At 41.7% G+C, this 15,587-nt stretch overlaps 1 protein-coding gene across 1 annotated transcript; it reads right to left on the bottom strand.

Moving 5' to 3' along the window:
• Window positions 1-2,680: 2,680 nt before the first annotated feature.
• LOC306940784 (uncharacterized protein) lies at window positions 2,681-10,506 on the bottom strand. The gene is made up of 3 exons (XM_079525981.1): window positions 9,963-10,506; window positions 5,416-5,508; window positions 2,681-4,407 (listed from the first exon to the last, which is right to left on the bottom strand). Exons 1-3 carry the CDS (start codon window positions 10,228-10,230, stop codon window positions 3,206-3,208), a joined length of 1,563 nt encoding a protein of 520 aa, XP_079382107.1. The 5' UTR covers window positions 10,231-10,506; the 3' UTR covers window positions 2,681-3,205.
• Window positions 10,507-15,587: the final 5,081 nt, after the last annotated feature.

The following is a 15,587-nucleotide window of genomic DNA, read 5'->3' as shown; positions in this document are numbered from 1 at the left end:
TGGACCACACCAGAGAATTCACAGTGGAGAGAAGCCTTTTTACTGTGAGCAGTGTGGGACAAAGTGCAGTACAAAGTCTACTCTTAACATACACAGGAGAATTCACGAGAATTTCGTACAACAAGCGTATTAGAGTGTCATAAGCGCATGCATACTGGAGAATACCACCTGAGCATTCACACTGGAGAGAAGCCTTACTGCTGTGGTGATTGTGGAAAAAGCTTCTTCTCAATCTCTCATCTTGGAAAACACCAGAACATTCACACTGGAGAGAAGCCTTACATCTGTGGCTATTGTGGGAAAGGCTTCAAATCTGAGGTTGACCTTGGAAGACACCAGCAAATCCACCCTAAACAATCCATGCCATAGCCACCAGGGAGAGTGTTGTGCAGGTGCCAGAGAAATGTATGAAATCCCAGAAGAAGAGCAGGAATGGTATAGCCATCGATAGCTTTAAGAGGAGCAGAATCCACCAGTGGTAGCATCATCATTCGCTTAGCTTGTCTTCAGGTTTTATATAAGGTCCTAAACATCCCAGATTGTCTCATTTTTAGCATAAAAAGGACAAATAAGCATGCGCACAGAAGCGTCACATGCAGGGCAGGAATTTCACGACGGCCACGGCGGCCATGGCCGTCGTTGCCCCTCTCTTTGGCCGTGTGCCCCTCGAAAAATTATATGCCCAGACGGCCACAGTGGCCGCGGTGCCCATGTGCCCCGACCGGTGCCCACAGCAGTTCATTTTACCGTTTTTCCAGTCATTACAGTAACCTTCCCCAAACGTCTCGCGCAGACTTGTATTGTCTGTATTGTAGTTGTGTTGCCATTTGCCAAGTGGTTTGATTCTTTTGCGTTACTTTGCCTCCTCCCTCCTCCTCCGCTCCATGCACGCATACACGCACTGACAGCTCTCACTCACTTGACACTCGGCCGGGTCGGCCCGGCTGGTGCGGTGCTTCAGGATTATTATCACACAGAGCCTGTGTGTTAAGACCAACGTGACTTGTCTTCATGGATATAAACTCACAAAACTAAACAGCATAGACTGCAGGACTCCACCATTTACCACGCTATCGTCTGCTACGTTAGTTGACAGAGTAAATTGTTTAAACAGCCAACGCTGGCCACGGCTAATATCGCTAGCCAAACGCTAGTAGCCAAGCACAAGAGTGCGCTCACTGTACACCACGCGTCGCTCGCTTAATAATCATTCATCAATGCGGACATAACGTGGTAAATGTTCATATAAGCACACAATTGTACAAATGCTTTTTACACTTGACTTATCTCCAGAGTCCTCAGTCCTGCAGCCCCACAATGCCATATGCCAGTCTAGCCTTAAAATCTACATGTACATGTTATTCAATATATTACTTTAGCACAAAATAGCCTATAGGCTTTTCTAAACCAAGCCCTCATTCAAAAGTTATGTAAGTAAATGTTATTTATAAAGCACCTTTCGAAACAAAGTTAGAAGGTGCTGAACAATTTGCACAGTATAAACAATAGAAGAAAATTAAAAACAAGGAACATATCACACAGTTGTGACAATATAGCAGAACAAAAACAAACAAGGCAGAACAGAAACAGGGCTATAAAGTGAATGTAGGCTGTCTGTCATTGTATTTTCTGTGAATTAACTCAGTTTAATCCAGTGATCCTCAGCCATTTTAATTTCAAGGACCCCCAAATTAAATGTATATGAATTAGCCTAGGGTGACAGGGTCCTAGCCCATTTCATTATGATTTTCATCTCTGCACTGGGACCCCATGTTACAGACATGTTTACAATATTTTACAGTAGCTACTTGTATTTTGTTATTTAAAGCTGTGATTGTTTATTTAAGAAGCACTGTTCTGAACCAATGTTCACCTTTAAATAAAAAAAGATGTAATCATCCTTAACCTTTAAGATAAAATAATGATGACCGGGGACTTAAAATCATTGTTTTAATTGATGGCCTTCATGCCCTGGCACTTGGCCTTGTGCCCTCAAAAAGTTGACCACAATAAAGGCCAAGTGGCCTTGCCCCTAAAATGATGAAATTCCAGGCCTGGTCACATGCACGTCGGACTTAAAAATAAATACATAAATAAATAAAAAACATTTTAATCAAATCTTGTGTTTCTTGTGTGATATCTCGAGGTTGGCATATATTGTGTTTTAATGGGAGGGTCACAAGAAACCCCTATAAAAAATGTCCAATAGTGACAGCGGGTCAGCAAGTGGATTCATGAATGTATGTATATAGGTATATATATATATATAGGCCAATAAAAAAAAGACTATACCAAATTTCCCACCTGTCCACCTCGGCAAGTCTGTGGAGGAAAATGGAATGACTTATGGCATGGCCGCCCACACTTTTTTTTCAACTTCAGAGCTACTTTCAAAATGCCCAGCTAAACGAGATCTACCCACCAAAAGTTTTTTATCCCATTGCTGAAAATACTTTACTTTACGTAATATTATGTAAAGTAAATTTCAAATTAGAATTTTTAAAATGTGTTTAGATTTTGAATAATCTTGAAACATGAACAGCACAAATCATTTGGGGGTCCCTGGTAGAGCCCTGCATCAGGACTCTGTAACCGCAGGTCCAAACATAAATCCTGTGGTATTTACATAACTTAATTGTCATTCTGGGCATAAACAAGAAGTAGAATATTTAACACAGGGGAAATGTAGTGGTGAAACCTTTATTTGTCAAACAAAACAATACAAAAACACAATTATAAAAGGGGATCTTTGAGGGTATAAATACACCTGTGTAAAGACACAAAAATGTACAAATGTACACTGTCTCTCTGGAATCTACCATATTATGTACTACACAGCACACATGTCAACACACAGTGAACAGCTACACAGAGCCAGAAGCTTGTCAGCACCATTATTCACTGTATATCAATGAACATTATAATTATTGCATGGATATTAATGCATATGACTTGTTAAATCCTGACAAAATGTGGACACACAGTGATGCTCATAATTTTCTATTAGTAACCTACTGTATGAGCTGCAGGGAATAATGCAAGAAAAAAAAAAAAATGAAATGCAATCTTGTTGACTAGATAACTATGATCGCTTCACAAGATAAAACAACACTCATCACATGTTGATGTTGTCAGATTATTCTTTAGTATCCTTGTCAGTCATCCTGGAGTAGACTGAATGAGCATGTGTCTGTGTGTGACTAACTTAAACTGAAGGCTTTCCCCCTGTAGGCCTATGAGTAATCATGTGTTTTTTAAGATTTTTTGCACTAACACAGTCTTTACCACATACTGTACACAAAAACGGCTTTACGCCTGTATGAATCATCATATGTTTTTTTAGATTATTTGTGCTAACACAGCCTTTACCACATACTGTACAATAAAAAGGCTTTTCACCTGTATGAATCATCATATGTGTTTTTAGATTACTTGTGCTAACACAGCCTTTACCACATACTGTACAAGAAAGGGGCTTTTCACCTGTATGAATCATCATATGTGTTTTTAGATGACTTGCGTGAAGACAGACTTTACCACATACTGTACAAGAAAAGGGCTTTTCGCCCGTATGAGTCATCATGTGTATTTTTAGATGACATGCATGAGGAAAGCCTTTACCACATATTGTACAAGAAAAAGGCTTTTCGCCTGTATGAGTCATCATGTGTGTTTTTAAAGAAACCCTTTGAGCAAAGCCTTTACCACAGACTGTACACACAAAGGGCTTTTCCCCTGTGTGCGTCCTCATGTGTATTTTTAGATCACTTGCTTGAAGACAGCCTTTAGCACAGACTGTACAAGAAAAAGGCTTTTCGCCTGTATGAGTCATCATGTGTGTTTTTAAAGAACCCTTTTGAGCAAAGCCTTTACCACAGACTGTACACACAAAGGGCTTTTCGCCTGTATGAGACATTGTGTGACTCTTCAGAGTTCCCTTCTGAGTAAACACCTTGCCACACACTGTACAACTAAAACTTTTCTTCCCTGTGTGACTCCTCATGGAGTGAGTTTGTGTGTTTTGTGTTTTGGGTGTGTAAGCAGACTGGTCTCCACTAGTCTCCTCCAACTCATCACTGTCTTCAGTGACGTCAGATTCAGAACAGTGTGAAGAGAGGAGCTGGTCATCCCTAGTTGGTTGTGATGTTCCACAGACTTCTACATCAGCTTGTGTTTTCATGTCTTCAGTTGAGGTGCTGGCTACTTGCTCTGTCTCTCTGTTTTCATCATCTTCACTTTTCACTGCTAGTAATGTTAACATTGACCCACTAGCCTCTTCTGGTCTTTGAAGTAGCTCCTCTCGTTCCTCTTTAATCTGTTGAGGTTGTGGTTCCTCCTGGACCAGACGGGAGCTCCACTCCTCTTCAGATGCAACCTCCTCTTTACACACAGGGACATGGAAGAAGTCTAGGAAAAAAATACAATAACATTTTTAAATATTGTACTTCAGTGCAGAGTTGTGTCTGGAAAACATAACAGATTATTACACATCTTCCACATTTGTAATTTGATGCTGGCTGACTGTAAATAGTATGGCTGCTGTTTGTTTACATTGCAGCGCTCTCATAGAAGATGCAAGTTGAGCTGAATGAGAGGCAGGCTTAACCCACTTTGCTTCAAAGTACTGCATGTGTTACAGGCAAGCCCCCAGCCATCCAACGTTGAAGATGCCACTATCTACTGGCGAAATGAGGAATTGCAGCACTTTAATGGAGGTGGACGGACATTCATGACGTCCGTAAGCCCGGACCCGGGGCTAGGATAGGCTAAACTTCCGCTCGCTCGAGCCATTGAGTTATAATTATACTTAAATAATTATACGCTCCGGTTCGGTCTCTATCCTTTATAGCTCTATGGTTACAGGCCTCAGGATTGAGTTGCCTGATGGCAGAAGATGTGTCCTGTTTTGTACAGGGAAAATATAGACAGAGGAATCATGTCGTGTTCTTCTAAGCAGGCTGCAAGCTGTATGAAGAACGGAATCCTCCGTGGTCCAAAATACCACACAACCCATTCTCAACCTAGGCGAATCCCCCTGGCGGCGTGACTAAGTAACTATTGCTATCTTTTTTTTTATAACACAAAACACATATGGAGGCCTCTCAGTAAAAGTAGCCTACACAAAATAAAATAAAAACTAAACAATTGTGCACATACACATTCCCTGTATAAACTGCTGTCGGTATGAACATTTAAAAACTATTCAAATAAATAAAGTACTGAAGTTGAATTAACTGGAAAGCTTCAGTGAGCACATGAATAATTTTAAAACCGAACCATAATACCGAATCATGGTACATTTAGTTTGATACAGGGGTTCATGCATCTATATAGTCACATTGTTCATTCTAAAATCGATAACCAATTCATATTGGTTCATCTTTACACCCTCTGTACCGAGCGCTTGAAACTTACTGCGATCCAGGTTGTCTTCAGGTTCCTGTTTAATAGTAACCGTTGTGGCTGGAGAACTGATCTTCACCTGCAGACTGGACTCCACACACTGGTCTGGATTGGAACGAAAGAATAAAATAAGGACTTTGCTGTCAAATGAACAAGGACTTTAAAGACGTAGTGAAATATGTTTTTTCACGCTTTTAGAGCATATGTCATGATATGTGCATACCTAATAATGCCAAAACAATGGGAACATTTCCATTTTTGTGTATTTTTATTAGGGCCGGGACTTTAACGCGTTAATTGAGATTAATTAACTACAGAAAAATTAACGCGTTAAAAAAATTAACGCATTTAATCGCACCTTTTTTTTCCACCGGAACGTTTCTCACTGGGTGCGTTTCTAGTAGTACTGAATAGGCTGCGGCACGCGAGCAGCAGCAGCAGCAGCAGCAGTTGTTCACTAGGCTACAGCTCCGTCAGAAAGCCCAAACCCAAATGAATCGAATGAAGAAGCCGCTTATATCGCTTTTGCTCCATGGATGGGACATTTAGATGTAAAAGCTATCGGATGGACGCGTGGATAGCGGCATGGCTGTGTGCAATGTCAGAAGGAAAGGATCCATTTATGAGCAACGTTAGCTTCTATGCTAGGCTTGCTAGCTGCTTCAGTTTAACATGTCTCACAGACCACCGGAGACGCGGTGATTTCACCACAGCACGAAGCTGTCAAGCTGTCCTCGATGCGAAACATACTGAAGTAGCAAGCGTGGGTCAGCCCCAACCTCATGTGAAATGTTACCCCCGAAATAAAGTTGTTCTCATGCCCCGCCATGTAAAGCACATTTGAGTATTCATATACACACTGAAGACACTATATAGGCACTTGCTGCTCTTGTTTATCTGTTGGGATAAAAAAGTTGTATTGTTTAAAGGGGAATACCACTCATTTTCAACATTTTTCTATGGAGTTGTGTGCACTGGAAATAATAAAGTCCCCCCATTATGTGTTGCCTATAGAACTGGAGGTCTGAAAAAAACAGTAACATTATGAAGTACATTTTTGTGATGTCACTGAGATGTACTTCATAATGTTACTGATTTTTTTCAGACCTCCAGTTCTAGGCAACACAGAATGGGGGGGACTTTATTATATCCACAACAACTCTAAGGTATATTAATGACAGTAAAATGTTGAAAATGAGTGGAATCCCGTAGTCACTATTCACTGGAATACCAAAAAACATTTAAAAAAAAAGGTTTCTCACTGTTCTCGGGTTGAATATTGATATGCGATTAAAATGCGATTAATCGAGATTAATTAACTACAAAGCCTCTGATTAATTAGATTAATTTTTTTAATCGAGTCCCAGCTCTAATTTTTATATCAATACATAAATATGAACAAAAACCTGCTGAGTGATGACGTCCCGCTACCCTTATGAATATAAATTAATCTTGATTTCATTCACCTGTTTGATTTCCATAGCTGTACGTTCCTCCTGTGTGTGTGTGAATGTATATTCACAAAGACACTGAATACATTACTCGTACTGACTTACAGCATGATGAAATTGAAACTGTGTGGGTTGAATTAATTTTCAAAAATGCGAAATCAGTATTAGTGGGCACTGTATATAGACCGCCTGACCAACATGGGTTCTATGATATACTTGAGGGGTGCTTAGCTGGGGAGGAATGTGTAGAGAAAATCTTGATTGGCGACTACAATACAAACATGCAACGAAAGGAAGCACCTGTGTTCAAGTCATTCAGTCGGTTCTGTGATCTGCATAGTGTCAGTCAGCTAATTACCCAACCCACAAGAGTGTGTGACTGTGTGTGTGTGTGATTCTACTCAAACTGACATTGATCTCATTCTGACCTCAGACAAATCCAGAATCTCCAAGAAAGGTGTTATTGTATGCAGGCTTAGCGATCATTTTATGATTGTCTGCACCCGCAAAAAACAAAAACTAAAGTCCGGCTGTCACAAAACAGTCATATCTAGGGACCTCAAAACCTACTCTAGCGAGGCCTTTAACATTGAACTGGAGAGTCTGGATTGGTCCGATGAGCTTAGGAGCTCACTAGTCGAAGAAGCATGGCTTGGCTTCAAAACTAAATTTACAACAGTACTAAACACCATGACTCCTTTGCGAACCATCAGGGTCAAAACCTGCTCGGAGCCATGGATGAATTTGGACATAGGCCTACTGACTGCAATGAAAGCCAGAGACAAAAAATGCTCTGAACTTCTAAAATGCAAGTCCACGCTAGCCATACGCTTCGACAGTGATCTCCAAACCCAACTGGGCATCCTAAAAACCCAACGAAACAAGCGAAGAAATGTCGTGACCAAACTGCCATGACCAAATCCGCCAAAAAAACTTTATCAGTGATAAAGCTGAGGAAAACAAAAACAATCCTCGGGAGCTCTGGAAACTAAAACAACCAGCTAGGCTGCGGTCAGAAACTAAAAACCAGGTTTACAAACATAAACATCAAATCGAACGACACCCTCATCACTGACAAACTTGATGTAGCAAACTACTTAAACATTAAAGAAACATTGCAACAACGCTGGTTAACAAACTGCCCTCCCACTCTGGGCGCTTTGGTGTAGAGCACATCCAAGCCTTCTACAAAAACCTAGGTGTTTGTAAAGATGATTTTAAGCTGACAATGGTAACAACTGATGAGGTACTTAAAAAACTGAATGCCCTTCAACCCCACAAGGCCACTGGCCATGACAATATTCCCTCCAAATTTCTCAGAGACTCGGCCATCTCTATAGCTCCAATCATCACCCACATAATAAACCTCTCCATCAAACAGGGACAGGTCCCTCAAGATTTCAAAAGTAACCCCCCTGCACAAGAAAGGGAGCAAATTAGACCCTGGCAACTACCGCCTTATTTCTATTCTTAGCTCCATGATAAAGTGATAACAAAAATAGTCTATGAACAGGTTGAAAAGTATCTTGCCACAAATAAATTAATGTATGAATTCCAATCTGGCTTCAGAACATCCCACTCCACTGACTCCTCTATTTGAGCGACCACATCAAACACGAGGTGGATGCTGGCAAATACTGCGGCATGGTCATGCTGGACCTCCAAACGGCTTTTGACACCGTGAACCACTGGTTAACAAGCTAAAAGCAATTGGTTTTGATAGCACATCAGTGAGCTGGATGCAATCCTACCTGGAGGGGAGAGAACAGATGGTGGAGGTGAACGGAACACTGTCCCCCCCACCTCCCAGTGAGCTGTGGCATTCCACAAGGAAGCATACTAGGACCTTTACTGTTCCTAATATATGTAAACGACATGACATCAGCTTGTGACTGCAATTTGTTCCTGTTCGCAGATGACTCAGCACTGCTGGTCTCGGACAGGAACAAACTGCAGGTTGAAAAGGCCCTCAGCTCTGAACTTGGTAGAATCTGCACCTGGCTCGCTGATAACAAACTATCTTTACACCTGGGAAAAACGGAATCCATTCTATTTGGATCAAATAGTAATCTCAGCAAGGCAGATGGCTTCTTGGTTAGAGTGGGTGACAATATTATCACACGAAAAGATGAAATTACCGGTCTAGGTTCCATCCTGGAGGCAAATCTTTCCGGTGATAAAATGGCCACCAACGTAATCAAAAAGGTCAACCAAAAAACAAGATTCCTATACAGGATCTCCTCACTGGTCAACAAAAACACCTTGAAGACCCTAACAGGAGCCCTCGTACAAGGTTTCTTCGACTACGCTTGCACCTCCTGGTACCACATCACCTCTAAGGCCCTTAAAACAAGGCTCCATGCTTCCCAAAACAAACTGGTCAGGCTACTACTTGGCCTCACTCCCCGAACCCACCTCACCCCTGCCCACTTTGACAGGCTGGAATGGCTTAGGGTTGACGACAGAGTACTGCACCTTGCAATGGGTCTGGTCCACGTGATTCGCTACACCACCAATATACCCATGTACCTGTCTAAATACTTCCTTAATGTCCACACCCACAACACCAGAGGGAGTTCAACAAACCATGTGCAATCCAGATTCGGCACAAACAAGGGACTAAATTAATTTCGCTCCTATGCCACCAAAATGTGGAATGCCCTACCAACAGTCATTAAGACAAATCCATTGACTCCTTCAAAACTGCTCTCAAAGGGCACCTACGGACGGCTGCAATTCGAAACTGGCCCCCGTAAAATCTGAATCCCCCACCCACCCCCGTTTCCCCTCACTGTATAGGCCTATGTTTCTTTTCCCTTTTTACCTCATGATGATTTTCTTTTGACTTAGTTGTGTATTTGTCTCTAAATGTTTTGATTAATTGAAAATGGTGGGCCCTATTGTAAACAAGTGTAATGCTTTATGGTGTCGTCCACTCACTGTTAACAGTTTTTGTATTGAGTTGTACTTGAAATGTACTGTAATTCTGCAAACTGTTAATAAATCAATCAAAGTGTGTGTGTGTGTGTGTGTGTGTGTGTGTGTGTGTGTGTGTGTGTGTGTGTGTGTGTGTGTGTGTGTGTGTGTGTGTGTGTGTAAAATACATACCTGCAGTGTGTAGTTCGATGTCCATATCAAAATCAATGTCCAGCAGTTTGTTGTGTTTCTCCAGCAGAGTTTCTAGTGTCTCCATCTCTCTCTGGAAGAGGCTGAAAGTGAACTGTGCAGCTGCACGGAGGCGCTCCAACACAAACACTCTGACATCAAGCTTCACACAACAAACATCAGCATCATGCTGCCGTTTGTCCAAAACACTCAATATGTCCTCTCCCACCGAAGTCATGTGTTCATTTATCTTCAGCCGTACAGACTCCATTTTACACGTAGCCTATTTACCTCCTTCCTTGACACGTTTTCACCGAGATAGCCTACTAGAGTCCTGAGTTATATAATTCTAGAGTTGACCGCTGATCAACTATGGTGCGTTATGACACGCAATTTACTACTTAATTCGCACTGTATGCACAGTAGGCTACGCGATAAAGGATAAAAAATAAAAATAAACTCTCGCGCAGTAGGCTACACGATCCAGGAACTGTTGCCTTCTTGGTACCGGCGTTCGCCCATGTAGTGGTGGAAGATGTAGCTGTGGAAAGACCGTCTGGACTCCTCATCCTCCCGGACATAGATATATATAAACTCTAGATAGCTCACCCGCGCTGTTGGCCAATGGAGAGCGACGTCGTTACGTGGCGGCCATCTTACCTCGGGACACATAACATTGTGTCTATGGGGCATGTACTCTTAAATGACCATAACTTGCTCAATTTTCAACCGATTTTCAAACGGTTTGGTTTGTTATAAACGTCAGAGACGTCCGCATACGTATATGATTTTATATATATCTATGCTCCCGGACCCTCACTGTGAGTTGTGTAACTTGTGTTAATCTTTTCTGAGGGGGCGGAGCTACACCCACCCACACACACACACACACACACACACACACACACACCTATTGCATATGCATATGCCCCGAGCAGCCCAGCACAGTGGTATACCTATTAGTATCGCAACGCAAGGCTACTAATTTCAAGGACCACATTAGATTTGCATTAGACCAAGTCTATTTGAAGTCTATGTTTATTATGGAGATAGATCTATGGAAGACAAAACAAACCCATCATCATCTAGATAGATGTCTTTTGTTTGTCTGTTGTTGAGCTGGGAGGGGGTGGGTGGAGGTGTTTCGCCACTCCAAGGCCTCACTCAGAATACGAGACATCTCACCCCGGTGAGTTGTCTTCACTTTTTGACATGTCGGGGTGAGATGTCCGGGGTGAGATGTCCGGTCAGCTCACCCCGGAAAGTGAAGACATCTCACCCCGGAAAGTGAAGACATCTCACCCCGGTGAGATGTCTTTACTTTCCGGGGTGAGATGTCTTCACTTTCTGACATTGCGGGGTGAGTTGTCTGTACTTTCCGTGGCACCCATTACAGTAGGCATAATTCAATTTCGGATCTAACTATCGGTTCCTACAGACGTGCGCAGTCACGGCTAATTATTTATTTATTTAACAGTAAAATCCGGTGAAACACTTAGGAGTAGAGCGTCTCTCTCTCTCTCTCTTTCTCTCTATGCAGCATTGAGGGGGGGGGGGGGGGGTCGTTTGTGGATAATGTTTGCGCTTCAAAGGCAGAGTCTGACGGCTGTACAAAGTTGCTAATTAGGTCACATTCTCACCTAATACTTCTGTAGACTCAAATGCGTATGGGCGGAGAATTTGGATTCTTGCATATTTAATTTGATGCGGTTTGCCTTCACACTGGCTGTGTCAGGGAAAGCAAGGAAACGTAGCAGGGAATTTTATCAATGTGTTCAGAAGCCGATGTTAAAAAATAGACTTTTCACGTAAAGTGAGAGTAACGGATGCAGTGTGTCGTCGGAGACTTACTGTGTGTGTGTGTGTGTGTGTGTGTGTGCGCGCCACTGTTCTTTTTTTGGGCACATGAACGAGGCACAGCGGAGACGGGAGCGCAAAATGATCCGAAGTTTACAATAGATAGCCTACTCCCAGAGTCCCATTGATGATCCGATCACAATTATTATGCATATTCCATGTTAGCTATACAGTTTATAGATCATGCTGAGCTAAACATGTGTTTTAATTTTGAAGTATTTATATTTAAACAAGATGAAGAAAGTCTCCACTCGGATCCCCACACAGTGACAGACAGACACATTAGACACGCATTAGGATTCGAATGAGCCTTCACACCTGCCAAACGAAGCGAACTTTCGGACAATGATCTTGCTACTGCTAGTTAATTAGCATGTGAGAAAAGTGACAGCCATCTGGACTCTTCTGGAGTAACCAAATTGAGAGGGGTTCAGTTCACATTTCTTCAGAAGTTTGCACACACACACACACACACACACACACACACACACACACACACACACACACACACACACACACACACACACACACGAGTGACAATGTCGCTAATGATTGCATATTGTAAAATAAATGTCTTTGCAAAATAGCCCTAAAATAATGTGCTGAATACTGTATAATATCACAGTATAACATTTGGCATATAGGCTGCGTGCTATAGTGGAATTGTGGATGCATTGCTTGATCTATACCAAATACTGAGTTAATTATTTCTAAGTATCTCTAGTCTAGACAGGAACATATATATATATATTAGATTTGTTTTTGGCTTTTTGCCTTTTTATACAAGTGAAGGTAGACAGGAACAACCCTGCCTCCCAAGCTAAACATGACTGGAAAGAGGGAGAGAGAGAGAAGGGGAGAGACACGCAGCAAAGGTCGTCATGAACGGGACTCGAACCCGTGACACGCAGTCAGGCCAGAGCCATATTATGTGTGGCATGCGCCTGGACCGCTAGGCCAGCGGGCGCCCGACAGGAACACATATATTAATGATTGCACACTGGATAGCTAAACAAACTCAATTTATTCGGTCTAACCATAACAAGCATAGTTCTAGTAAGTAGAGAGTGATCGAGAGGTTTTTTTCCACATACACAAAGTTACACATTGTAACTCTATAAGTCATTCTGACATTGAGAGCAGAGAAGAAGACAGCTTTATTTAGTTAGATGCTGCAGAAAGTCTGAGTTTTAGGAGACAGAATGAGACAGAAGTGGGTTTTAATGGCCTCTGTGCTATATCAATTTGCTTCAGTGCTGCAGTCTGACTATCTCATGTTTACATTCTTGCATAATTGATAGATTGTACACATTTTTTTAAGCATTGTTAGAGGGGTGTAACAGTTAAACCCATTCTGGATGGGAACCCCTTTTGGTGTTTTAACTAAGCATTATGTTATACTTTAAGCTATTGAAAAATAGCAGATCTACAAGCTCATAGCGAGTGGCGCGCTACGAGCTTGTAGGTATGCTATTTTTGAAAAAATCGTGAAAATGCAGCACAAATCTTTGAATATATTCTTTCAGAAGACTTTTTTTTATTCAGAAATATTCAGTAAAGTATAGCTCAAAGAATACGAGACATCTCACCCCGGTGAGTTGTCCTGACAACTCACCCCTAAACGTGAAGACATCTCACCCCGAAAGTGGCCAAAAGTGAAGACATCTCACCCCGGAAAGTGAAGACATCTCACCCCTAAAAAAGCAGGGGTGAGATGTCTTCACGTTTAGGGGTGAGTTGTCTGGACAACTCACCAAAAGTGGCTTTAGGGGTGAGTTGTCTTGTTACCCTCACTCACTGTTGCAACATGCCCCCCCACCGCCCCCCCCTTTTCCCCCCACCGCCCCCCCCCCTTTTTTCCCCTCACTGTATATGTTTCTTTTCCCTTTTTACCTCCATTATGATGAATTCCTGTACTGTTCTTTGTCTATATAGAAGTGTCTATTTGTACGTCTCTAAATGTTTTGATGAATTGAACATGGTGGACCCTGTTGTAAACAAGTGTAATGCTTAATTGGGTCGTCCACTCACAGTTAACAGCCTTTGTATTGAGTTTGTGCTTGAAATGTACTGTAATTCTGCAAACTGTTAATAAAAATTTCAATCAATCAATCAATCAAGCATACAACATTTGTCTTGTGTCTTGTCTGTGTTTAATGGCCGCCCCAATGCATTTCCAATGGAAGTCACATGGTTTGACAAAACATTTCTGTTTGATGCGGGGGAGGGGGCACAACACATAACCTGACATTCACCAGATTGCGGCAGTATTGAGTTCACCAGTTCCCTCCTCCTGCCTGCATCTGGGATCTCTCAAGCAGAAACGATGAACCCGGAAGCAGCGGGACAAATATTTGATATCTCCATAATAATTTCGAGTTGTAGTCGCAGTGGCAGTGCTTCAATATGTCATAAGTCTCGCGTTGATCCCGCCTCTAGCGGCCTCATATCGCTCCGGACAGAATTGGACCGGAGTACATCATCTCTGCCTGCCTGAGAGTTCCCAGACTCTCCCTGCTGGCAGAATGCAAATGTTGTCCAGCAGGGGGAGTGGTTTCAACAGGCTACACAACACAGCCATTGCCAGGTCTGCTTATTATAAGCGATGGGCTTATTTTTCTGTAAAGTTGATTGTAAATGTTGCGGTAGTAGTTTCTTGTAGTAGCATTGTATGGTTAATAGTTTATACCAGTTTGCACTTATTTTGGGCTTGTTAGCCTGGTTTATTGTTGTTAACCAGACAAATCTGCTACAGGGAAAAAATCACACCTGTGTGAACTGAGTGGTGTAAGGTCTTATATAGACTGATCAGCTGTGGTCTGACGTAATGTCGGACGTAATGAAATCACACCCGGTTGAACTGGGTGACCGTAACAACCATGCTCATTTTTTGAGCACAGACAGACAGACTAACAAAGCCAGTTGTAGGAGTGGTTTACACCACTCAAAAATATCCCTGGGGTGATTATATAAATAAAACAAAAATCCACCACAAGAAACTATAGACCTAAATGTTTATTTAGTTTTTCCCTCTGATGTGAACTTGAAGAACGAGGCAGTTGTAGTAGGCTATGAACTGGGGGCTTTATTTGTGCTCAAAAAGCCCACGTCAATGACGAAACACAAAGACAATAATCAGTGATTAAAAAACAAACAGAAAATAAGCATATAAACAAAATATAAAGAAAGACACATGAACAAATGATTTACCTTACTGACTGCACAAACCTCAAAAGGAATGAATTAATGTGGAAAGGATCCACTTTGAACAACAAGAGCGTAATTATGTAGAAACAAAGTGTAGAAAATAACAAACATTGTGGAATTCTCATTGTCATCCTTGATTAGACTGAATGAGCATATGTCTGTGTGTGACTAACTTTAACTAAAGGCTTTCCCCCTGCATGTGAATGTTTTGACTACAGGTATTCAAAGTGCGGTCCTGGGACACCCAGCATTCATCAAGGGGGTTCCCAGCCAAATTATTTAAAGTTATAGGAACCCAATGGAACTAGAAATATAATTATGTGACTGTATAACTTGCTGAGTTACATTTTGAATGTGACACCCTGTAAATTCAGATGGATTGGTGCCTATAATAGTTGGTAAACTTGTAGTGTTTCACATACATACTATGGTTTCTGGGAATATTAATAATATTAGCCAGCCTTCCACATACCGGTACTATGGTTTCTTTACATAGATTGTGCTATATATATATATATATATATATATATATATATATATATATATATATATTCACACACACAC

Source organism: Electrona antarctica, assembly GCF_951216825.1.
Source record: "Electrona antarctica genome assembly, chromosome: 17".
Taxonomy (NCBI): Eukaryota; Metazoa; Chordata; class Actinopteri; order Myctophiformes; family Myctophidae; genus Electrona; species Electrona antarctica.
Note: the sequence above shows the minus strand (reverse complement) of the source record. Positions and strands in the feature narration are given on the sequence as shown.

Coding starts and splice junctions, on each gene's coding strand:
- LOC306940784 (XM_079525981.1), bottom strand. CDS start 10,230: ATGGAGTCTGTACGGCTGAAGATAAATGAACACATGACTTCGGTGGGA. Junction 5,509..9,962: donor CATCGAACTACACACTGCAG/GTATGTATTTTA, acceptor GTTCCAATCCAG/ACCAGTGTGTGGAGTCCAGT. Junction 4,408..5,415: donor TGAAGACAACCTGGATCGCA/GTAAGTTTCAAG, acceptor TTTTTTTCCTAG/ACTTCTTCCATGTCCCTGTG.